The 25,102-nt window shown below is 41.8% G+C and overlaps 1 protein-coding gene across 1 annotated transcript in view; it reads right to left on the bottom strand.

Moving 5' to 3' along the window:
- The window catches only part of LRRC2 (leucine rich repeat containing 2), a gene marked incomplete at its 3' end in the record, with an annotated part of 57,397 nt that overhangs the window by 14,429 nt on the left and 17,866 nt on the right, over positions 1–25,102 (bottom strand). Inside the window, exons 3-4 of the mRNA XM_082013650.1 lie at positions 24,892–25,048; positions 14,514–14,650 (exon numbers count right to left, since the gene is read on the bottom strand). Of these exons, the coding sequence (XP_081869776.1) occupies positions 14,514–14,650; positions 24,892–25,048 (294 nt within the window). The remainder of the gene's footprint in view (positions 1–14,513; positions 14,651–24,891; positions 25,049–25,102) is intronic.

Here is a 25,102-nt window from a genome sequence, read left to right as displayed (position 1 = left end):
ATTTCAAAGAGCATTTTGTATTAATAACCTGAAGACTTGGAGCCAGTTTCTGAGAAGTAAAAATATTTCAACTATATTAAAAGGAGTTCGGGGTAGCCTACCCTCTTCTTAAACATCTCCCTGCCCTGCAAGGAGTGTATTCAAAGAGAAACCAAAAACCACAATCAAAACCACAAACAAACAAAAAAAACCCCACCAGTAACAGAGGCAGAAAGGAAGAACAGCAGATAAATGACATGGTGATGCCCACATGTAATCCTGACACATGTATCTTCTAATTCATTGCAGCCCCTCTGCCATCATGATCACACAGGTCAGACATAACTTTTAACTAAGCAGCTTTTTATTTCAAGATGAGACAAAACAGCAGCCTCCAGAGAGCTTGGCAGCCAGCAACCACCACCTGACAAGATTGAAGCTAGGAGTCATAGCCCCCAGCAGCAGTCTAGTGCTGAATATTCTCCCCAGTCATATAGCCATATAATTATCACAGAATCACTAGGTTGGAAAGGACCTTCAAGATCATCAAGTCCAACCATTAATCCAGTGCCACAATGTTCCCTAAACCATGTCCTGAAGCGCCACATCCACATGTTTTTTGAACAGTTCCAGGGATGGCGCCTCCACCACCTCCCTGGGCAGCCTGTTCCAATGCCTGACCACCCTCTCAGTGAAGAAATTTTTCCTAATATCCAATCTAAACCTCCCCCAGTGCAACTTGAGGCCATTTCCTCTTGTCCTATCACTAGTTACTTGGGAGAAGACACCAATACCCTCGTCGCCACAACCCCCTTTCAGGTAGTTGTAGAGAGCGATGAGGTCTCCCCTCAGCCTCCTCTTCTCCACACTAAACAACCCCAGTTCCCTCAGCTGCTCCTCATAAGACTTGTGCTCCAGAGCCCTCACCAGCTTCGTTGCCCTTCTCTGGACACGTTCCAGCACCTCAGCATCCTTCTTGTAGTGAGGGGCCCAAAACTGAACACAGGATTCAAGCTGGAGCCTCACCAGTGCCAAGTACAGGGGTACAATCACTTCCCTACTCCTCCTGGCCACACTATTTCTGATACAGGCCAGGACGCTGTTGGCCTTCTTGGCCACCTGGGCACACTGCCGGCTCATGTTCAGCCAGCTGTCAACCAGCACCCTCAGGTCCCCATCTGCCAGGCAGCTCTCCAGCCACTCCTCCCCAAGCCTGGAGTGTTGCATGGGGTTGTTGTGGCCAAAATGCAGGACCCTGCACTTGGCCTTATTAAACGTCATACAGTTGGCCTCTGCCCATCGACCCAGCCTGTCCAGATGCCTCTGCAGAGCCCTCCTACCCTCCAGCAGATCAACACTCCCACTCAACTTGGTGTCATCTGCAAACTTACTGAGGGAGCACTCCATTCCCTCATCTAGATCATCGATAAAGATATTGAACAAGACCGGCCCCAGAAACAAGCCCTGGGGAACACCACTTGTGACCAGCCGCCAGCCGGATTTAACGCCGTTCACCACAACTCTCTGGGCTCGGCCATCCAGCCAGTTCCTGACCCAGCGAAGAGTAAACCTGTCTAAGCCATGAGCCACCAGTTTCCCCAGCAGCATCTTGCTCTGGGAGACGCTGTCAAAGGCTTTACTAAAGTCCAGGTAGGCAACATCCACAGCCTTTCCCTCATCCACTAGGCAGGTCACCTGGTCATAGAAGGAGATTGGGTTGGTCAAGCAGGACCTGCCTTTCATGAACCCATGCTGGCTGGGCCTGATCCCTTGGTTGTCCTGCACATGCCCTGTGAGCACTCTCAAGACCAACCACTCCATAATCTTCCCCGGTACAGAGGTCAAGCTGACAGGCCTGTCGTTCCCGGGATCCTCCTTCCAGCCTTTCTTGTAGACGGGTGTCACATTGGCAAGCCTCCAGTCTTCTGGGACCTCCCTTGTTAACCAGGACTGCTGATAAATGTTGGAGAGTGGCTTGGCAAGCTCCTTCACCTGCTCTCTCAGTACTCTCGGGTGGATCCCATCAGGCCCCATAGACAGTGTGTCTAGGTGGCTTAACATGTCCTTAACTGCTTCCTCCTGGATTATGAGGAGTATATTGTGCTCTCCATCCCCATCTTCCAGCTCAGGGGGCTGAATACATGGACTGGCTATTAAAGACTGAGGCAAAGAAGGCATTAAGTACCTCAGCCTTGTCCTCATCCTTGGAGACAATGTTCCCTGCCCTATCCAGTAGCGGATGGAGATTCTCCTTGCCTCTCTTTTTCTTGTTAATATATTTGTAAAAACATTTTTTTTTATCCTTTACGACTGTAGCCAGACTGAGCTCTAGCTGGGCATTTGCCTTTCTAATTTTCTCTCTGCATCACCTGATGAGATCCCTGTACTCTTCTTGAGTTGCCTGCCCCTTCTTCCAGAGGTGATAAACTCTCCTCTTTTCCCTGAGTCCCAGCAAAATCTCCCTGTTCAGCGAGGACTGTCACCTTCCCCGCCAGCTCTTCTTACAGCACATGGGCACTGCCTGCTCCTGCGCCTTTAAGATTTCCTTCTTGAAGGCCGTCCAGCCTTCCTGGACCCCTTTGTCCTTCAGGATGGTCTCCCAAGGGACTCTCTCAACCAGTGACCTGAACAGGCCAAAGTCTGCCCTCCGGAAGTCCATGATAGCAGTTTTGCTGACGCCTCTCCTTACTTCCCTCACAACTGAGAATTCTATCATGTCGTGATCGCTAAGCCCAAGACGGCCTTCGACCACCACATCTCTCACCAGTCCTTCTCTGTTTGTAAACAGCAGGTCCAGCAAGGCACTCACCAGCTGTGTCAGGAAGTTATCCTCCACACACTCCAGGAACCTCCCAGATTGTTTCCTCTCTGCCATGTTATACTTCCAGCAGATGTCCAGTAGATTGAAGTCCCTCACAAGAACAAGGGCCAGCGAATGCGAGACTTCTGCCAGTCGCTTATAGAATGTCTCATCCGTCTCCTCGTCCCGGTTGGGTGGTCTGTAACAGACTCCCAGCAAGGTATCTGCCTCATTGGCCTTCCCCCTCATCCTTACCCATAAGCACTCTACTTGGTCTTCACAATCATTGATTTCTATGCAATCAAAACATTCCCTAACATACAGAGCCACCCCACCACCTCTCCTTCCCTGCCTATCCCTTCGGAAGAGCTTATAGCCATCCATTGCAGCACTCCAGTCATGAGAAGCATCCCACCATGTTTCTGTGATGGCAACTACGTCATAGCTGTCCCGCTGCACAATGGCTTCCAGCTCCTCCTGTTTGGTGCCCATGCTGCGTGCATTGGTGTAGATGCACCTGAGCTGGGCTATCGATTTCAACTCTGGCATGCTACCCCTAGGCTCAACTCTAGTGAGCCTGGTTTTATCCCCTCCCCCCTCCAAATCTAGTTTAAAGCCCTCTCAATGAGGCCTGCACCTGGGGAGGAACAACCCCAGGCACCAGTACAGGTTAGAGGTTGACCTACTGGAAAGCAGCTCCATGGAGAAGGACCTTGGAGTCCTGGTAGACAATAAGTTATCCATGGGACAGCAATGTGCCCTGGTGGCCAAGAGGCCCAATGGTATCCTGGAGCGCATTAAAAAGAGTATGACCAGCAGGTCGAGAGAGGTTAACCTGCCCCTCTACGCTGCACTGGTGAGGCCTCATCTGGAGTATTGTGCCCAGTTCTGGGCTCCCCAGTCCAAGAGAGACAGGGAACTTTTGGAGAGAGTCCGATGGAGGGCTACGAAGACAATTAAGAGACTGGAACATCTCTCATATGAGGAAAGGCTGAGAGACCTGGGGCTGTTTAGTCTGGAGAAGGGAAGGCTGAGAGGGGACCTTATCAATGTCTATAAATATCTGAAGGGTGGCTGTCAGGAGGAAGGAGCCAGTCTCTTTTCCGTAGTGCCCAGTGATAGGACAAGGGGCAATGGGCACAAACTGCAGCACAGGAAGTTCCACCTCAACATGAGGAAAAAATTCTTTACTGTGAGGGTGATGGAGCACTGGGACAGGCTGCCCAGAGAGGTTGTGGAGTCTCCTTCTCTGGACACCTTCAAAACCCGACTGGACGTGCTCCTGTGCAACCTGCCCTAGGTGATCCTGCCTTGGCAGGGGGGTTGGACCAGATGATCATCAGAAGTCCCTTCCAACCCCTACCATTCTGTGGTTCTGTGATTCTGTGATTTTGCAAAGTAAAAGATTAGGGAGGTCTGTGAAATCTTATTTCTGCAAAGTTGTGTTTACACCATAAAGCATGAAGCTACTTTAACCTTACCATAATCTTTATAACTTGTGGTTTTTATTGTTCATAAAATTACCCACCTCCTTCTGAACTCCATCAGTAGTAACCAGCTCTATGACAAGCCACAATAGTGAGTTAGATAGAGAGTCTAAACAGCAGGTGAAGAGACACCTCTTTTTTATATTTGCTCTAAGTTTTCTAGCCATTAATTTCTTAACCTGAAACTCATTGTGCTTTGCACTGCAGTTCAAAAGCGTGACAGAGGACTGTGTTTGTGAGCTGGCATCTCTTCAATAAGAAAAACAGGAATCATTGGGCTATATCCTCCATTGAATTCCCTTGAATCTTCAGCATCAATTCCACTACACCCTTTTTAGTAAAGCAGAGATCTTACCTCACTGAGCTCTAAATGAGATGAAAAAATAGGATGATATCTGCTTTCAACTGGCAGGGCTGGCTTTTGTCTTTATGGCTTTCACACTGATAAATGATGATGAATAAAAATTACAGTCAACCTTACCAAGTGTTGTTTACAGCTGTGAAGAACTGATCGATCATTTAACTACCTATAATTAGTTAACAACTGATAGGAATGTATTGAGTAATAAATTAAATGCATTAACTTCACTTAGACTCTCCAACTTTATTCTTCTTACAGAATAAATAATACCTCTCATTAGCTGCACTTTATGGAATAACAAATAACATGTTTTTCTCTCCCTTCACCTACAGCTCCCTTCTGACTCTCATCAATCCATGTATGTGGGCACCAGAGACATTTTTCTTTAAGTTAAAATATGCAAATGTGATAGTGCTATGTATTTGTAGTGGGCTGATCCTGGCAGAATGCCAGGTGCCCACCCTGTCACTCCCCTTCTTAGCTGGTCGGCGGAGAGAAAATATAACAAAAAGGCTCATGGGTCAAGATAAGGAAAGGGAGAGATCACCAATTACCATCACGGGTAAAACAGACATAACTTGGGTAAATCAGTTTAATTTATTAACAATCAAATCAGAGCAGGATAATGAGAACTAAAACCATATCTTAAAACACCTTCTTCATGGGCTTAACTTCACTATGAATTTCTTCTACCTCTTCCCCACCCAGCAGTGCAGGTGGATGGGGAATTGGGATTACGGTCAGTTCATCACACTTGTCTCTACCGCTCGTTCCTCCTGAGGGGGAGGACTCCTCACACTCTTCCCCTGCTCCAGCATGGGCTCCCTCCTACCACAGGAGACAGTCCTCCACAAATATCTCCAACATGAGTCTTTCCTACTGGCTGCAGTTCTTCACAAACTGCTCCAGCCTGGGTTCCTTCCACAGGGTGCCATCCTTCAGGAACAGACTGCTCCAGCGTGGGTCCCCCATGGGGTCACAAGTCCTGCCAGAAAAAGCTACTCCCTCATGGGCTCCTCTCTCCATGAGCTCACAGGCCCTGCCAGGAGCCTGCTCCAGCACACGCTTCCCACTGGGTCACAGCCTCCTTTGGGCCTCCATCTGCTCCAGCATGGAGCTCCATGGGCTTCAGAGGAACAACCTGCCTCACCATGGTTTTCACCATGGGCTGACTGGGAATGTCTGCTCTAGCACCTGGAGCACCTCCTGCCCCACTTTCTTCACTGACCTTGGTGTCTGCAGAGTTGTTTCTCTCACATATTCTCACTCTTCTCACTGGCTGCAACTGCTGTGCCTTTTTTTTTCCCTTGTTAAATATGTTATAGGAGAGGCACTGCCACCACCACTGATGGGTTCAGTCTTGGCCAGCAGCATGTCCATCCTGGAGCCAGCTGGCATTGGCTCTGTTGGACATAAGGGAAGCTTCTAACAACTTCTTGCAGAAGCCACCCCTGCACACCCCCCCGCTACCAGACCTTGTCACACAAACCCAATACAGTATTTGTTCTCCTGTCTGCTTCTATTAAATAGTTATATAAAACCCGCGTCAGATTACCTTACTGGTGAATGGAGGGTACATAAGCAGGGTAATGAAAGCCTATTTTGCTATTGGACTCAACGAGATTTTGAACAGGTTTCAGAGAAATCAGAGCTGGAACAGTACCAAATACTCTTTCCTACCACTGAATTCTTTTACAATTAGATTCATGCTTTTTGTAGTAACATAGCCATGTTGTAGTGTTCACATTATGCCCCTTTGCTGATTGTTAAGTCTCCCCTTACGCTGTAAAACTACTTCTCTATCATTCCCTACTATAAAAAAATTTCAGACCATGAAAGGTGATGTTACTTTCATTGAACTCATGTTGAAGTCGAAGGAAAGGTCACTGGCACCACTGGCACAGAGGTAGGCATGGGTCAGTTCTCCAATGAAGTGGGCTGTTATTATTAGCTGCTGGCTTGCTCTGATACTGGAGTGTTTTGAAGTGATGCTATATGAATTAGTAGACTTTGGAAGCACAACATCAAGAAGAGGATCAACTGACACACTCCTGTGCCTAACTGCATAATCCTGTTTCCTAACATAGACCCATGCCCTTCCTTAGTCCCTTGTCTATTGAAACATTTATGAGAGCTCCTGCAGCAGAAAAGCGTCCATGAATCTCCTCTGACACCTAACACCTTTGCACCTGCTTTTTTGGGTTTCACACCCCTCCTCCTAATATTTGATGTTACATCTTATACCAGTTCCATAAAGCAGCTGTTGCTTTGCATGGATTGACAGTCCTTTGGCCAACTGTATCGGAAAGCAACTTGTTATGAGCATTAAGCAAATTTGAAGAGAATACAAGCATTGAGCAAAGAAAGGCAAGATTAAATCCTGTCTAACAGAAATGTATGCAAGCCAATCAACTGGAAAAGCATTTCTGAGGCTGCAAAATGTATGCACAGAAATGCTGGTCTGATTAAAGTCAACTGGACTTTTGCCAGTGATTTAAAATGAAGAATTTCACCAGCGGTTGATTTAATGCTGTTGGCTTCACACTACCAAGTTAAGCCCTTTATTGCACTACTACCTCCTGTTTTGTGGTCTTGGAAAACCCACACAAATAAAACCCATTTTTTTACAAATCCAGCACAGGAATCCTTTGTACCTTTCTGAAATTCTACAAATGTGAAGGTTTTACATGTTCTTTATGATCCCATTGAATGAGAGAGGAAGGACCAAAGGGTGAGTTCTTCCAGTGCCTGACTGGATAGTGAAACCCCTGGGAAATTTGTGTCCTGTACATCCCCCTGATTGTGTTTTTCATTTTATAATTGTTACACACGTAAAAAACAAATAGCAAAGGAAAGAAACAGATTGGGAAATTTACAGCATTGAAGAATAATGTGCTGGTAAAACAAGCTGTCATTTTACATTTCTGTTGAGCCTGCTGGTGTTTTGCTTGCTTAACCAGGGTATGGCTTTGGGATGTGTGAGTCACAGATCACAAAAACAAAAAGTTACATGGAAGTGCCCAGTGGGGACTTATGTGAAGTCTCCCTACACTTGCATAGAGCTTGTGAGCTAATTGGTGTCGTAAAGATTGGAGGCAGCCTGGGCTGCAGTGACCATGAACTGGTGGAGTTTACAGTCCTGAGGGATATGCGTCAGGTAAAGAATAAAGTCACGACCCTGAATTTTAGGAAAGCAAACTTCCATATCTTCAGGAAGTTAGCCAATAGGACCCCTTGGGAAACTGCCCTCAGGGACAATGGAGCAGAACAGAGATGGCAAATCTTTAAGGGCACTTTCCAGAGAGCACAAGAGCTTTTGATCCCCAGGCATAAGAAATCAGGAAAGGAAGGCAAGAGGCTGGCATGACTGAGTGGACACCTGCTGATCGAACTAAAGGGCAAGAAGGAAATGCACAGGCAGTGGAAGCAGGGACAGGTATCCTGGCAAGAGTACAGGGACGCTGCCCAGTTGTGTAGGGTGGGGTCAGGAGGGCCAAGGTGTGGCTGGAGCTGAACTTGGCAAGGGACACAAAGAATAATAAGGGCGGCTTCTATAGGTATGTTGGACAGAAAAGGAAGGTCAAATAAAGCATATCTCCCTGATGAGCAAGACTGGTAAACTAGTAACAACGGATGAGAAGGTTGAGGTACCTAAAAAATTCTTTGCCTCAGCCTCACAGTCAAGTGAAGACCCTGGAGACTGGAAAAAGGGAGACATTGCACCCATTTTTAAAAAGAGTAGCAAGGAGGGCCCTGGGAACTACCAAACTTTCATCCTCAACTCTGTGCCTGGGAAGATCATGGAACAGATCCTGACAGAAGCCATGCTAAGGCACATGCAGGACAGGGAGCTGATTTGAGACAGCCAGCACAGCTTCACCAAAGACAAGTCCTGCCTGACCAACCCAGTGGCCTTCTAAGATGGAATCACCACATCAGTAGACAAGGGCAGAGCTACCGATGTCATCTATCTGACCTCGGTAAGGCCTTTGACATGGTCCCCCACAATATCTTTCTTGCTCAATTGGAAAGCTATGCATTTGATGGGTGGACTGTTGGGTGGATGAGGAATTGGTTGGATGGTTGCATCAAGAGGGTAGTGGTCAATGGCTTGATGTCCAGATGGAGATCCGTGACAAGTGGTGCACCTCACGGGTGCGTACTGGGACCAGTGCTCTTTAATATCTTCATCAATGACATAGACAGTGGGATCGAGTGCACCCTTAGCAAGTTTGCAGATGACATCAAGCTGAGTGGTGTGGTTGACATGCCTGAGGGGTGGCATGCCATCCAGAAGGACCTGGACAAGCTCAAGGAATGGGTCTGTGTGAACCTCATAAGGTTCAACAAGGTCAAGTGCAGGGTCCTGCATCTGAGCCGGGGCAACCCCCAGTATCAATACAGGGTGGGGGATGAAGGGTTGTAGAGCAGCCCTGCCGGGCAGGACTGCACGGTACTGGTGGATGAAAAGCTGCACATGAGTCAGAAAGGTGCGCTCACAACCCAGAAGGCCAGCTGTCTCCCTGGGCATTTTTGCCCAGAGACTGAAAAAGGTGGATGTGTCGCCAACAGATATGGAATCTATTAACAGAAAATGAAGATCCACAAGATTTCAGTTGTGCTAGAGCACCTCAGTCATAGCATACCTCAGCTTAAAACAGCTGCACTGAAAAATGAGATTGGTAGATTAAAAAAGCAAGAAGTATAGTCCATATGCATGCTGGAAACCTCCTTAGTAACTGTAGTTTACCTCAAAAGTAGTACAAGTTAAAGGTGCTTAGCACCTTGTGTTTCCTGAAGTTTCCCTGTTTACAACAAAAATTAACAGACTTAACAGACATCATAACAGTCTGTGAATTTCTTATGTGGCTGACGAACAAATTCAGGCACCAAAACAACTAATATGCCAGCAAAAATTTATACATATATATGGTAGTTGTCTTCACAAACTTCAATTCAAAATGGGTATTTGGTGACACTGTATGGTTTTGTGTAATAAGCTACATTCACGCTCTACCACTTCTGGGTAGCAACTACAGTCATGTGTTATACGATCCATCTCATTGAGATTTACCCCCCTGAATTAGCTCATCAAGTAATATTGTGTGTCTAATTAAAAAAAAAAAAAAGACAACTGAACTTTTTTCCTAGGAAAACAAGCAACTAAATAACCAAATAAACTAAGAGCTTCAAGACTGCTTTATTTTTTGCACCTGTCATACAGAAAATGGATAGAAAGGGAACAGGGAGATTGATTACTGAAGATGTAATTCAGTCCTAGAGTTCTGATGATCTCATAAGCTGTTATGAGTCTGTCAAAAATTCTTGACTGAATTACAGGTATGTTATCCATCTCTTTGAATCTATTTTTGCACGTTATCAGTGTCTCTCTGGCCATTATTCTATGTACAAAACCAAGGTAAAATTAGACTTCGATCATTTCTGCTGGGCTGAAGTTTGCCTTTATTTCTTTCTAGTAAGTTTTACACTGGAGAATATTGTTGCTGTTCTCATGCATTTCTTTAACCTTCCCAGAAGAAACTTTTAAGGATTTGAAAGTCAAATAAAATTGAACTTTCTAAAAGATGATAAACAGGAAAAATTTTTAGCAACTCTCTACCTTATTTTGCGTATTGGTTTACAAGTTTACTCTTTTTTTCATAACATTGTAAAAGTAACCTATTCACCTATCAAAACAGAGCTTGCACGTACTTGCTACCTGACCTCAGTACCTGGGAAAATTATGGAGCAGTTCGCCTTGAGGGTGCTTACAGGGCATGTGCAGGACAACGAAGGGATCAGGCCCAGCCAGCACGGGGTTCATGAAAGGCAGGTCCTGCTTGACCAACCTGATTTCCTGCTAGGACCAAATGACGCGTCTAATGGATGAGGGAAAGGCTGTGGATGTTGCCTACCTGGACTTTAGTAAAGCCTTTGACAGCGTCTCCCAGAGCATGCTGCTGGAGAAACTGGTGGCTCGTGGCTTAGACAGGTTTACTCTTCACTGGATGAGGAACTGGCTGGACGGCCGAGCCCAGAGAGTCGTGGTGAATGGTGTTAAATCCGGCTGGCGGCCGGTCACAAGCAGTGTTCCCCAGGGCTCGGTTCTGGGGCCGGTCTTGTTCAATATCTTTATCGATGATCTAGATGAGGGAATCGAGTGCTCCCTCAGTAAGTTTGCAGATGACACCAAGTTGGGTGGGAGTGTTGATCTGCTGGAGGGTAGGAGGGCTCTGCAGAGGCATCTGGACAGGCTGGATCGATGGGCAGAGGCCAACTGTATGACGTTTAATAAGGCCAAGTGCAGGGTCCTGCACTTGGCACAACAAATGCAACGCTCCAGGCTTGGGGAGGAGTGGCTGGAGAGCTGCCCGGCGGAAAGGGACCTGGGGGTGGTGGTGGACAGCCAGCTGAATATGAGCCAGCAGTGCGCCCAGGTGGCCAAGAAGGCCAACAGCGTCCTGGCCTGTATCAGGAATAGTGTGGCCAGCAGGAGTAGGGAAGTGATTGTGCCCCTGTACTTGGCACTGGTGAGGCCACACCTCAAAGACTCTGTTCAGTTTTGGGCCTCTCACTACAAAAAGGACATTGAGGTGCTGGAGCATGTCCAAAGAAGGGCAATGAAAATGGTGAGGGCTCTGGAGCACAAGTCTTATGGGGAGCGGCTGAGGGAGCTGGGGTTGTTCAGTCTGGAGAAGAGGAGGCTGAGGGGAGACCTTATCGCTCTCTACAACTGCCTGAAAGGGAGTTGTGGAGAAGTGAGTGTTAATCTCTTCTCCCAAGTAACTAGTGATAGTACGAGAGGAAATGGCCTCAAGTTGCACCAGGGGAGGTTTAGACTGGATATTAGGAAAAATTTCTTCACGGAGAGAGTGGTCAAGCATTGGAACAGGCTGTCCAGGGAGGTGGTGGAGACACCATCACTGGAAGTCTTCAAAAAACATGTGGATGTGGCACTTGGGGACATGGTTTAGTGGTTGTGATGGTGTTGGGTTGATGGTTGGACTTGATGATCTTGAAGATCTTTTCCAACCTTAATGATTCTGTGATTCTGTGCTCATTTACACTCTCCAGTGCCCAGTACTTACACCACAGGAGAGAATGATGACCAACCCTTATGAGCATTTCACTGAATTAGTAGATGTTAGCAACAATAGTATTAGGCAATAATTGACCTAATCTGTCTAACTGGGGGTCATAAATACTTGTATTGAGTGTCCATGGCAAGGTGTTGTCAGTGTGGGGGCTTCAGGATGGCCTTTGTGGGAAGAGACTGGGGGCTGCTCCCTGGGGAACACAGACAGTTCCAGCCAGCTCCAGTGGACCCACCACAGGACACGACCAAGCTCCTCAGCCAAGTGTGTGATGCCACTGTAAAAATTTATATAGGAAAGGGGCAAAAAACACCAGAGAAAGAGGGAGAGAATAAAAAGAGTGAAAAAGAGCAGAGGGAACACCAAGGTCCAAGCAGGAGGAAAAGGAGGTGCTCCATGGTGGACTACTTCTCCACACTGCAGCTTGTGGAAGACCCATGCTGCTGCAGATGGATATTCCTGAAGAAAATGCAGCCCATAGAAACTCCATGCTGGAGCAGAGAAAAAGTAGGAGGAAGAAGGAGAAAGAGCTAGAACTCCCCCAGCCATCCTGCACCGCTCAGGCCTGGGGGAGGAATCTGGAGTGAAGGAGTGAAGTTTACATTGGGAGAGAAAAGATGTTGTTTGAATGTGTTTGTTTCTCACTATCCAAATACATATTGCCAACTATTAATCTTCCCCAAGTACAGTCTGTTTTGCTTGCAATAGTAAACAGTAAACAATCTCCCTATCTTTTATCTCATCCCATGAGCTTTCTTAACCTATTTTCTCCCTATGTCATGCTGAGGAGGGGGAGGGAGTGAGCAGCTGGGTGGGCATTTAGCTATTGGCCAAGGTAAGCCCACCACAACACTTTACAGTGTCTTTCTGTTTTCCCTTTTTAGACTGTTCAGATTAATTCAATATTTTAATTCATTAAATAGTTATCTGCCAGTGACTACCAGCTTTTGCCCATCTGAAAATCAAACATCAGACATCTACTACACTAGCAAGGCTACTGATGCAATTGCTCTGAATAATATCAACCCTATTAAGTACACTAAAGGCCAAAGACTTTGCAGCATTTTAAATCTTTTAACAAAAGTGTTCCTTTAACTGTATTCTCAGCTTCCAAAGCTGCCCTTGAAATGTTCATTCTGGGAAACTAATTTTATAAACTATATCAGAAAGGTTTGTGCAACCTGCCTCCTAGGTCACTGCAAGTATAAATTAAGTGCTGGCCTCCAGAGAAACAAGGAAAGACGGTAGACAATGCCAATATTTTTCTTCTTGACCTTTTGGACCACGCTGACATGATGTTGCTTAAGGTTTTTGCTGTTATATAAAAGTCATCTGCACAGGTCCAGATTTTTTCCATAGATTGAAAGTGAACCATTACCCAGTAGCATCCATTCACTTTTAGCAGATTTCAAACCTATTGAATAGGAAGTGGCATAAAGGAACATTTTTGAGCTTTCCAAGAGAAACACTGGTCTCTTAGGACTCATCCCTGGAAAGACATACATGCAGGTTGACATGCGAAGGCTGCCCATAATGCATAGACATGGGTAAGCCTTTGCACTACAAGGCCTTTAGAAGCAACTGGGAAAATACTCGTTGATTTTAACATAGCAATGACTGGGGCTAAATTCACTGTTCTAGTCCACTGGTTTGAATGCACTCACTTTCCCTAGATGTTTAATTCTTTTGCCTGTTCAGGATATATGTTTTTCTCATTACATTATGGTCCATTTTAACAGTTACTTTTTATCTGGTTTGTCCCCTATCTTTGTTATCTGAAGGAGGAGTAGAGGAAGGAGAGAGGAGACCTGCACTATTTGTGGTGTTGTGAATTTTTCTATGCAGTGTCCGCTTATGATGTGAAGCTACTGTTCAGCCTTTTTTTCTGTTTCCTTTACATAATTTTTTAACAATTCTTTTCAGATAAATTACCTTACAGTGAAAAGTCAGAGGCAAAAGTTAATTACTGTTTGCATTTCTTCAAAACATAAGCATGGCCAAACCAGACCTCACATAAGTTTAATCCACTCCAACATTGCCTGTAAATCACCAGTAACAGATGTTTAGAGAAAAAACAGTAGTCAATAAAGAGGAGCCTGACACTTATCCCTAAAACTCCCAACTCATCCTCCAGGAATCAGGTTATTAAGAACCTGAGAAATACACATGACATCTGAAACTGTAGTTAGTACCAGTCAATGGTTTAATTTCATTATGAACAATAAGTCTCAGAGCAGCTGTGGCAGAGGGCATTTATGCATCCAACACAAGAATCAATGTTGGTGCATGCCTGGCAGTCCTTTTCTCAGTCTTTATTATATATTCATACCATGTCTCATATGTAATGACCCTTTCAGACAGATATTTGTGCTCACAGGAACATGCAGTGCTGTTTATAGAATTTTCCATACTGTTTTTAAAGGAAAACAGACGCTGAGAACAAATGAAGTTCATGTGTGAATTTTACTGTCAAGATGCACTTTAATTTCACAGAAAATAGCTATTTGCAGCCACCTTCTTATCAACACTGGCCAAATCCCCTTTGGGATCAGGTGTTCCTTCATATATCAGAATAAACACAAGCAAAACTTAGTCACTTGAAATAAAAAAAAAAAAAACAGCTTGGTCCCATTTAACAGCTTCTAAGGCATTTTCAGTAATATTACTACTAAAACACTATTGCTAAAAACTGTAAGGAATGTGTTTTAATCTGTTAGGCAAAGATATGTAAGACACTGATAAAATACTTTATAAGACAAATAAAAAAGATTGCACATAGTTTGTTATCTTACTTCAAAAGGGAGCTCTGTTATTTCCATATTTCCAGACAAGTCCAGTTTTTCCAGATTCTCACAATCACCCAATTCTGGAGGGACTGACTTCAAATTATTGAAACTCACATTGAGAACTCTGAGGTTTTTTAAGCAGCCTGTGAGGGAAAGATAATTAAAATCAGTGCATTAAAAAAAAATTAAGAGAGAAGGTAAAAATAAAAGGCATACTCAATTTAGCAAAGAAAAAAAACTCCTTAATGTGATGATGAGCAAGTGATTAATAAGTGTTTTCTGCAGTAATCACTAACATGGGGTGGGGGGGCAATAATGCTGTGTTGCACCCATGTGGACTTCCATTAATCAGCAATGTTTTTGGCAAGAGTTTGAAAGGAGGGAGCAAAGACCTGTAAAGATCTTGGTTCTACCGGAGGTGAGATACCTGCTGACCTCAGTTGAAACTAGAAAAGTTGGCTTTCGGTTTGGCCACTTTAGAAAACTTGCCTGATAACTGAAAAGCATCTTAGTATTTTTTATAGAACCTGTTCATTGGGAAAAATCTCTCCTACTAAATTTACTACATCAAGAATTCTGCCTTTGGTATCCAGCATTGCTTACTTTTGATTATAAATTTTAATGGACATGTGTATTTGTTTCATTATTTTCTTTATTGCAATTTATCATCCTTGTAGGCTTAATTTTAAGTCCTTTATAATATTCTAGGCTACATTTAGCCACATTGTATTTTGTGTTTCTCCATTTTATAGCATTACATAATTTTCAGTAAAAATATGTTTAGAAACATCATTAAAATGCAAAATGTATTCTACTGAAAAAATGCAAATTATACTGTGGCATAGACAAAGGGGAATGAAGTAAGGAATTTGAATGTATCAAATAGCTGATGTGTTAACAAAGGGATCATGAAATACATGACAAAATGAGAACATTCTATGGACAGTTGTGCTGTTGTATTACATGGGCAATCATAGAATCACAGAATCACAAAATGGTTTCAATTGAAATGGGCCTTTAAAGTCACCTAGTCCAAAGCCCCATCCTACCTGACCTTGAACACTTCCCATGATGAGGCATCCACAACTTCTCTAGGAAACCTGTTCCAGTGTCTCATAACCTCCATTGTGAATAATTTCTTCCTTATGTCCAATCTAAATCTACCCTGTTTCAGTTTAAAACTATTAACCCTTGTCCTGTCTATACAGGCCCTGGTGAAAACTTCATCTTTGTCATAAGCCTGCTTTATATATTGAAAAGCTGCAATAAGGTCTCCCTGGAGCCTTCTCTTCTCCAGGCTGAACAACCCCAACTCTCTCAGCCTGTCCTCACAGGAGAGGTGTTCCACCCCTCTGATCATTTTTGTGGCCTCCTCTGAACCCACTCCAACAGGTCCATGTCTTTCCTGTGCTGAGGGCTCCAGAGCTGGATACAGGACTCCAGGTGGAATTTCACAAGTGTGGAGTATAAGGGGAGAATCACTTCCTTTGACCTGCTGGCCATGTTTCTTTTGACGCAGCCCAGGATACAGCTGGCTTTCTGGGCTGTGAGCACACATTGTCAGCTCATGTCCAACTTTTCATCCACCAGTACCCCCAAGTTCTTCTCAGCAGGGCTGCTCTCAATCCATTCATGCCCCAGTCTGTATGGATATTGGAAATTGACCTAGCGCAGGTGCAGGATCTTGCACTTGGCCTTGTTGACTTTCATGAGGTCCACATAAGTCCACTCCTAAAACCTGTCAAGGTCTTCTTGGATGGCATCCCCTCCCTCAAGCCTATTAACTGTACCACTCAGCTTGGTAGCATCTGTGATATTCCCGTCCATCTTCATCTTGACACACAAGTTTTCTCACTTTTGCCTTTCCAGTTCTCTCCTCATCCTGCTGTGGGACACTGAACAAGCAGCTGTGGGGGACTGAGAAAGCTGTATGAGCCTCAGCTGCCTATAAGTGTTAACCCACAACAGATGTATTTCCTAACTTTTCAGCTACTGAAATTTCTACCTCTCAGTTCCATTAGTAGCTAGAGAACTAATGTAGACAAGACATCTAGTGCCACCAACATCCTAGTCACCTTCTTATCTAACTGCTCAGATGATGCATGGCCAGTGCATAAGTGGGAAATATGGAGCAGAATTGCTTACCAAAAAATTTAAAAAAAAATTTTAAAAAATTAACTCTGCCTTTCTGGGCAGAGTGACGAAGGCAAGCACCGCTTCCCTTTCTGACTTTCCTGCCTTCTGAAACTATGGCTTTTCAAGCTTTTTGATCCTTTCATAATATCTAACATGTATGTCAATGTTCACAATATGGTTTGTCCAGCTTGTAGGTGTGAGAAAGCAAGTAGAAGATGCATCATTTTTTTTCTTGTCATATATAATCTCTCTCTAATCAGACAGAAGCACACTACAGAATCTACAGTCAAGTGCCAGTAATTGTTGTGGCTAAGATTATGAAAATTACTGGAAAAAACCATGAGTCTTACAACTTAATTTAATTCTGATAACTAACTCAGGACTACATAAATGAGTGCGATACAGTTCACAAAGATCTGCCTGCAGGGAGCTGTTTCTTGCAATTCTGGGCAATGGCTATTTTTTCACTTATGGGCTCTCCAGTGGATTAAGTTATGTCACTGACAGCTGAGCAGTAGTCAAGCAATAAACATCCCTCTAGGACCATAAGACATACACAGGACTTGCCAGGACTTCCTGGATAAAACCCATACAGCACCACTTCTCATAATCCCATTTTTTGATTTATCACATTCTGTCTTAAAAGTAGTTTGTTTTTTCACATCCATGGCTCTTATGGAAAAACAAAGTTACAGAGGTTCATCCTTTTCAGGATTTGGAATGGTCTTTGGATTGCTGGTCTGAATTTATTTGTAGAATTTTTACAACTATTAATTCTTTTGACAATTTTAAATTTAAATAGATATTTCTTTCCCTGGTGTTTACTTCTCTGATGTTTTCATAGGTAGCAGACATATCAGAATTTATTTTACTAACCTGAACAAGCCAATTCTTCTAATCTCCTCTCACAAAATAAAAATTCCTCTCATTGAGTGGTCCTAATAAACTTCTTTTGCATCTGTTCCCATATGAAATAACTTTTCCTTGAAGCTGTGTGACCACAACTTTATGTATGTATCATACGGGATTTTCCTTCTGTGACTCTTAGATTAGGAATTTAATTTCTTCAATTATTTGCATTTAATGAGCTCATGACTCGCTGCACAAATTTTTAGCTCCTGGCTGCATGACCTTGAACTCTGCAATCATGAATTTAATGTCTACTTTTTTGAAAGCCCATCTGCTCAACCAGCTTTTTGTATTTCCTCCTGTTTATGCAGTGACAATAACAGCCAAACTGTCAGCAGAAAATTTCAGCAGCCCAATTGCTCAAAATAATTAAGAAATAAACTCAAGACTGATCCTTGAGAAACTCTATAAATCATCTTCCTCCTGACCCACGGCTTCTCTTTCCAAAGAAGTACCTTGTTGCCTCTGCTTTAGCAAGTCCTTTGTTCATTTTTACAATTATTGCATCAAAGTCCATTTTCTTAGATTGAAACATTAACTTTCCATAGTTCACTGTATCAAGTACAATATGAGATTCCACAAAGAAAAGATCTACTACCTGAAGCTCAATCACCTTCTCAAAAGATAGATAGAAACAAAATTAGTTGGGCACAACTTGCTTTTCCTTTATAAATTTTTAATTTCCACCTAGTTTCCATTCAGCTCCACGTCTCTAATTACTCCTTCCTCTAAAAAGGTGTTTAAAATTCTTACAAGCAGCAAACCATACAGGGATAGAATTAGGCTGTATAAGCTGCCTGAATGGTAGTCCACGTTACAGACTGAGATCTTTTCCATTTGCAGACAAAAGGATTAACACTGTCACCCTCCTTTTCCCCTAGACCTGTTAAACAAGGCTGCTAGGCTATTTTTGTCAGAGAAAGAGACAAATATATGACTATAGGACAACATTAATGACAATTCAAAATTCTCAAATACAGGCATCTTGGCTGAAGTAGTGCAAAATTAAGGAGCAATGAATCTCTAAATAATCTTCAAACACCATAGGCATTGTCAGTAAAATGCCAGCCATTCTCACCCATATTTGGAGTTTATTGCAATTGCAATAACAGCTGGGGAATTGAGGGGGGTGAAGGGGGTTATAAGGCAGCATGAACAACTTTCACTGCCCTGTAATCTGTATTTAGGGGCTTATTTATACCTTCTTAGTGCAGAAGTTCTCCCCTCTCTAAGGTATGGTACGCAACTACCACCAGGCTTAATGAGCACGCAATACAGCCGTTGAAGCAGCCTTAGGAGGGGACAGAGGAGGTGACACTCCTTTCACCCCCTTCACAGCTGCACAAATGAAGAGCATGATTTGACCTCCACACCTGCTACCTATATATTAAAATAATAAGTACAACTTCTCAGTTAAAAGTAGTAATAATAAAAACATTACTGTTACAACAGTGTTGTTAGCTATACACAATGGCACTGAATTTTCAGTTCAATAAAAATTGCAAATTAGGGAGTTTAACAGCTAACATCTCTGTGTTTTCCAAGGAGACACAGTAAAAACAGTAATGAAACGCACGGCTTCCCTGGCAGTTTTACAATTAAGAATATTTTATTTTTAAGTGGAAGCTGCAATGACATAGTTGTTGCCTAAGATAATGTTTATTCCCAGTTTAAATTTTTAATTAATTATTTAGAAAAATTAAACCAGTAATTAAACTCTATAATTTCTGATGGGCAATGCAACATGGTAATAATGGTAATGCAACTTCACCATTTAGACAAGCGGACATTAGTGCTCTTAACAAGGTGTCAGAGACAAAATACAGATGAGGTTACAGAAAGCCCGTATTATCTAAGGATCCCATTCAATGCAGATGCAGATCCACTTGTATAAACTGCAGTAAAACGCAAAGCAAATTTTTGCATTGATCTGCAATGATCTGATAGCAGCTTCCTATGGGCCAAGACAAATATTCTCCTTTTTCCAGTCTTCTCTACTGAATCAGTGCCATTGCCTTTGATTTATCTGAAAGGAGGTATTGATGTTCAAGCTTACAGGTAACAGTTAAAACATCATTTTATATTTTTTTTTTTACTTCTGCTTAAAGCATCCAAACAAAGGAGGGATGAAGACCTCCTGAACTGCTTTTGCATAATAAAGTTTCAAAACCTTTTTCTGCCATTAGGGTTTATAAAAGCTGTAGCACAGTAACAGATTGACCCTGGGCTAGTAGAATTTCAGTTGTTAACCAGTCTTCACATGTTTAATTAAAAAAATTTAAACATGCTGATGGAAATTGCAAGTGACTACTACAAAGAACAAATAAAAAGGATAAAGCTTGGGATCTCAGTCTGTGGTCAGAACAGTATTAGTAAAATGTAAGGGATGAAAAAAAAAAGGTGGTCTTCCTGTACCAAAATAGAGGTAGAAAAACATGAAGACGTTCTTGTGGGTTGAATGGTAGAGAGATATAGCTTAGGGGAAAAAAATGTAGGGTGAGGGTCTACTGGAAGGTCCGAAAAGGAGATTAGTGAAAATAAAAATGCAATGACCTGAACTGAAGATGTTTTGGTAGATCAGAAATTCTATAGAAAAGTATATGACTTCCTTTTTTCATGTGAGCAGATAACCTGAAACATGGACTCTGATAACCCTGGGGATCCCCAAAAAAGGGTATATCTCTCAAGGGCAAAGTAGAGTATAAGCTCAATCTCTGGGCTGGAAAACACTTTCCGAGCATCAGAAATAAACGTGGAGTAATCTGTTTGGGAAGGGTAGAACAATATATTCTGATCACCTTCGAAATTCAAAAAGCTTCTCCTTGGATAAAACTTTTCCATCATAACCAGAACGGTGTGCACAGCCTCCATTCCCACTGTGACCCAAGTGAAGACAGAGAAATAAACCACAGAGTTTGCTAATACCAATGTGCTCTGTGTGGAAGGAGCGTATTCTAACATTGTTATATATAATGTAGTTACATAAAGCAATATGACAAAGTCTATAGATAGGAATCTTTCAGCAAAAAGAATTTATGTAATGAGTACTTTCCATGGCAGGGTTTACAGTCTGAGCTTAATGCCCGATGGTACTATTTAAAATCCTTTCAAGAATGCAAGATCTAATGATGTTGAAATTTGTTAAAGCAGTGTGTTTGTATTACATTTTAGTACAATATTCCCATTTATGTTAGCTTAATCAGATGAACAAAAGAGATTGTTTCCTCTCTAGTTGGTCCAATAAAAAGCATAATCTTGTACTTTTGGGAGTACAAAAAGTTAAATTTTGAGGAGCTTACCAGCTATTCCAGTAGGAGCAAGCCCTCATGTGAGCAGCTAGCCTTAAAGCAACTGGCATCTTCTTAAAAACAGTCAACTTGCAACAGAGGTGTTTAATACTGCCCCTTCAAATGGGGAATATAAACAAAATTTTCCCCAGTTGTATACAAGACTGAGCTGTTGGACAGATAATATTCAATACTGAATAAACGGCAAGCGTAAAGATGAGTCTGCAACTCCTCAGAATTAGACTGCATTTAAACTGAGAATTTACATTTTCTTCTTCGAAACTCACAAATCAGCACACTGGGATTCTTATTAATAAAAAAAGATAATTTAGGTATTTACAAGTAATTTAAAACTGTATTACTCATAGTTTTCCCCTCTGAGTTCTGGGAAATTGGATTAATGTTATGCACAAATGAAATTTTATACTGTGAGGTAGGGAGGAGACCAAAAAAATCCCTGTGATTTCTTATTAAAATATGTTTCAAAAGCGCAGTTATTTTCCCTTTTAAATATTTGGCATATCAAAAATGTAAGAGAACATAATGAGGTACAAAGATTTTATTAGCAGCTCTTTGAGATATTTCATTAATAATTTGTGGGACAAAAAATTCTGATATAGCCTCACTATCCCATCCCAGCATAAAAACTCTGGGATCACATGAATATGCAGTTCACCACTTCCTATGTGCAAGTGGGAATATATTCTGCTGGATATTTTAAATTATAGCAATTACTAATGTACCAGCACTAACTGATATAAAGTGACTGTACTGCAGCCATGCAGTCAGAGCCAGAACTGCAAACTCACCCAGAAATCATTGCCAAAGAAAATCCTCCAGCTACACCCCTGCTTACGATTTTTTCTGTTATTCCTGGGAAAACCAGACCTGACAACTTTGAGACAGACAACTCCATTTTACAGTTTTCTCCATTTTTGTTTACTAGCTTCCCATGAAAATATTTGCTATTCCACACAAAAGAATCAAATCAAAAGTATTCTCATCTGCCTTTTGATCCAAATTTGATCTGTTCAAGTGCATAGGTGATTATAGGTAAGAGTGTGGTTTGAAATAGCTGAGAATGGATTCAGGTCTTTCTTCTCTCTGCTTTAGAGTATAGCATTCCCTTCTAAATCAGGTAAAACAGGAACATGAACTTCAGTTCCTGCAGATATTTTAGTCCAGAGTCTGCTACTGAAAATACTACTATACTTTTTCCACTGAAAATACTCTTAGCACCTCCTGTTCTCTCACACCTTTAAAGCCCTCTTGTGAGAATCAAAAGTAGTCTGAACATGGCTCACCAGTTTAGCTTCTGCTGGATGATTTGTTGGTCCAAACTTGGCAATTCTGTCTGAAGATTAAAGACTCAACAGCATGCGTGTCATTGCCAACTTCAACCATCTGTCATTGCTCTCAAGTATGTTTTAGCTGTGATATTTACCTACTTACTGCTGTTTTGTAAACAGAACACACAATGATGAATACCTTAGCACTTAACCTTTCCAGAGACCTTCCTTTCTGATTTAGCACCCAGTCCTCACTCCTTGCTTAGATACAACTTCCAAACTAAACCCACATCGATTATTTTCCCTGTGATAATTTGGCAGCTCTATGACTAAAGTATGAAAGGTTTCATTTTGAAGCAACATCCAAAAACTTCAAAATATCCAAGACCTTTCATAATAATGTCTTATTAAAATAATGAACATTTCCAGTACATATCAGTGTCTGTATGCATATATAGTACCTGAAATAAAAGTATAACCATTTGCAAGCGTCTCACCTTACATGTCAACAAAAGAGTGCATTATACAAATTGAGATAAAAACTTCTCTGTAATTTATGCCATAATAACAAGGGCAGTTCCATTGCATTACTAATAGGTGGTCTGTCAACACAGGACATTCAGTAAGACTGAAAATCGTTAGGCAGTTTTGGCAAAAAAAAACCTCTGAACAGTTAGGTTGCATAGTTCTGGAGTGGCTTTTTTGTATTACTTCTTTTTAAACTACATTAGTGAATCTCTGTCTTTGCATGGATAGGCTAGAATTACTGCTGTGATGTAGAACTACTGTATAAATAGCATCTATGGCTAATCTAACTTATTAATTTGGTTATGTAGTGTCTCAAATGAAAGGTTCAAGTCCAGGTTTCTCCAGATAAATGTTTAGTAGAGTCATGCCTGCTCTTATTTAATGAAGCTTGAAAAAAATTTCTGAAGAAGAGTTCACTGTTAAGAGGAGGACAGTGAGTGCTATAGCATTGTGTCTGAGGCAGGACCTACAGCAAACAGTTTTCTAATATTCACTAACCTTTCCAGTCAAACATTGACATAAAGAAGCAGCAACAAAAACATTGAAAGAAAGCAAGCAACACCTTGGGTATGAGGGATGAGCATACTGGAGGGCAAGTGAATAAATGAGAATAATATGAAAGATACTGATGAGCAGAAATCACATCATGTAAACGCAATTGAAAGAACAGTGGTTGCTACTAGAAGCATTTGAAACTTTATTCCTTGTTTCCCAAGAAAGGTCTGATATGGCCTCTATATTACCCTCTATAGAGAATTGGTTAGAATTGCTAGAATGATCTGGGTTTGTGTGTTTTTTCTGGAATATAATTTATTAGCATTCACAATCACTTTTTCTTGGGGATTATTTTCATTAACAATGGACAATAGTAAAAGAAGAAATAAAAAACTTTCTTAGCCTTTACTTGCCTCAGTTGTTAAGCAGCAACACCTTAAAACCTTATGTTTAATGGTTTACAGTAGACTCTGGAAGGGAACTATGTACTTTCCCCTTTCTTCCACACACCTGGTAGAAGGTGTTTGTCCACTAAACTCACTAATCTATCTGAGTTCCATGGTCAAAGTGCTGACAAAACAATTAGGTTTTATTTTATGTCCATTATCTCCTGCTTGTGTCTTGTTTATGATTTGTTAGTGTATTCAGCTGCCAAGATGAAACCATAAAATATATCTCAACGTCAGTGGGAAATTTTCTGTGTAAAATACAATGTTAGTAAATAAATCAAAAGCATTAGTGTTATTCCACTAATAGAGTAGAAAATAAGAGTAGAAAAGTCTAGCACTGATTTCTGTGTTTCAGGATGCTTGTGCCCTTCCTGGTTTTCTGAGTTAAAACTATGATAACTATGGAGGTGGAGGTTTTAGTTTTTATCTTTTTTTTTTAAAGTTGTTAGTTCTTCATGTACATAAGGAATACCAACCATTGGGAAAGCTTAGGACTACTGCTTTTAAAAACAATGGCTGAAGTCTTAGTACATCTGGGTGCATGGAGTTGACTATGGGGGCCTCATAGTGGACTTAGTTTCCCCAGCTCTTAAAGGTATCACTGGTTACAGCAACACTCTTCCTTGAAAGAGCAGTAAATCCCTCTCAAACCATTAGTGTCTTTCAAACAAGACTTTTACATTGTAAGATCAGAAAACACAGGAGTGCCAAACTAAAATTCTTTTTATTATGTAGCTTAAAATGTCAAAGGCCAAAGTATGTAAGCATTAAGAATTTGTTTCTTTAAAAACCCTGATGTCATGTTGGATACACCACTTTATTAAATGGGGTTCATTACTGAACACATTATAAAATTCAAAAGATGGATTTTATGCAACATTATATGTTTGATTCCTTTTTACCACAACCTTATGTTTCAATTCATCTTGTCTGAGGTCTACAATTCTGTAACATTGCTATTTTTCTTAGACTGTAAGGAACATAAAACACCACCTGTTCTCAGGAAGAATTCTCCATCTACTTGAATACAAGCAATAACTTCCTTATAGTCATATAACAAAAATGTCAGTTTTTTCCCATGTTTGGGCCATACTACACACATAGTATTGCATAAAATTCAGCAAGTATAATTACATCCGGGGAGCTGTAAACATTTAGAGGGGGCTGTTCACTAGAAACAAGCAAGAAGACAACTATCAGCAAGTTAATAAGAATATACACGGATGCTCATTTCCCTGCAAAATAGTTAAATGACATAAGTATAAATAGCTGAGTAGTGCAACCAGCTTACCAATTTCCACTGGGAGATGGTTGATTTGATTTTTTGACAAGTCCAGTACTCTCAGATCTTGAAATAATGCAATGTAGGCTGGAATGGTTTGTATCAACGTATTGTGCACGTGCCATTCTTTCAGGTAGGTCTGTTCTTTCAGAGAATCTGGGAATTCCTGTAGATGAAATAAGAACATGTAAATAGAAAGAATCAGGTTAGAATTTTGTTC

The sequence above is a fragment of the Phaethon aethereus genome (genome assembly GCF_964289735.1).
Source record: "Phaethon aethereus genome assembly, chromosome: Z".
NCBI classification, from domain to species: Eukaryota; Metazoa; Chordata; class Aves; order Phaethontiformes; family Phaethontidae; genus Phaethon; species Phaethon aethereus.
Note: the sequence above shows the minus strand (reverse complement) of the source record. Positions and strands in the feature narration are given on the sequence as shown.